The sequence below is a fragment of the Etheostoma spectabile genome, unplaced genomic scaffold (assembly GCF_008692095.1).
Source record: "Etheostoma spectabile isolate EspeVRDwgs_2016 unplaced genomic scaffold, UIUC_Espe_1.0 scaffold406, whole genome shotgun sequence".
NCBI lineage: Eukaryota > Metazoa > Chordata > Actinopteri > Perciformes > Percidae > Etheostoma > Etheostoma spectabile.
Genome location: NW_022605605.1, coordinates 112,146 through 112,637, shown reverse-complemented (window position 1 = coordinate 112,637; position 492 = coordinate 112,146). Strand labels below are relative to the sequence as shown.

At 47.4% G+C, this 492-nt stretch overlaps 1 protein-coding gene across 1 annotated transcript in view; it reads right to left on the bottom strand.

Annotated features, from left to right (window-relative positions):
• The window catches only part of LOC116686626 (titin-like), a gene marked incomplete in the record, with an annotated part of 242,683 nt that overhangs the window by 182,167 nt on the left and 60,024 nt on the right, over positions 1-492 (bottom strand). The window contains 1 exon segment of the mRNA XM_032511647.1: positions 92-208. Coding sequence (XP_032367538.1) covers positions 92-208 — 117 coding nt within the window.

The following is a 492-nucleotide window of genomic DNA, read 5'->3' as shown; positions in this document are numbered from 1 at the left end:
GACAGACATGTTTTGAGTCCATGTCCTCTAACAGTCTACTTACCCTGGGACAGACATGGTTTGAGTCCATGTCCTCTAACAGTCTACTTACTCTCTGGGGCAGAAACGTTCTGGAGTTCCTCGATGAAGAAAAGGTTGTCGAGTCTTTTGGGTGGAGCAGCTGCCGGTTGGGCGGGGGCCTCGCTGGGGGGGGCCTTCGCTCCTTTATCTAAAACAAGAAAAATGAAAAGGTTGTTGACACAAAAGAAACCAATCAAACGGAAGACTTCGATCCTTCCATCTGATGCTTGAACTTTTACGAACGCTGATTGAATACTAATAGAGTCCCGTGCCTTCCCAGCCAGCTTCCTGGTCCTCTCTTGACTGTTTCACATGTCAGGGGGAGTTTTAATTGCCTTTGAACTTTAACCCTGGTTATGGCTGTGAGTTTAACTTTTGACCCTGGTCTTGGCTGTGAGATTACCTTTGACCCTGGTCTTGGCTGTGAGATTA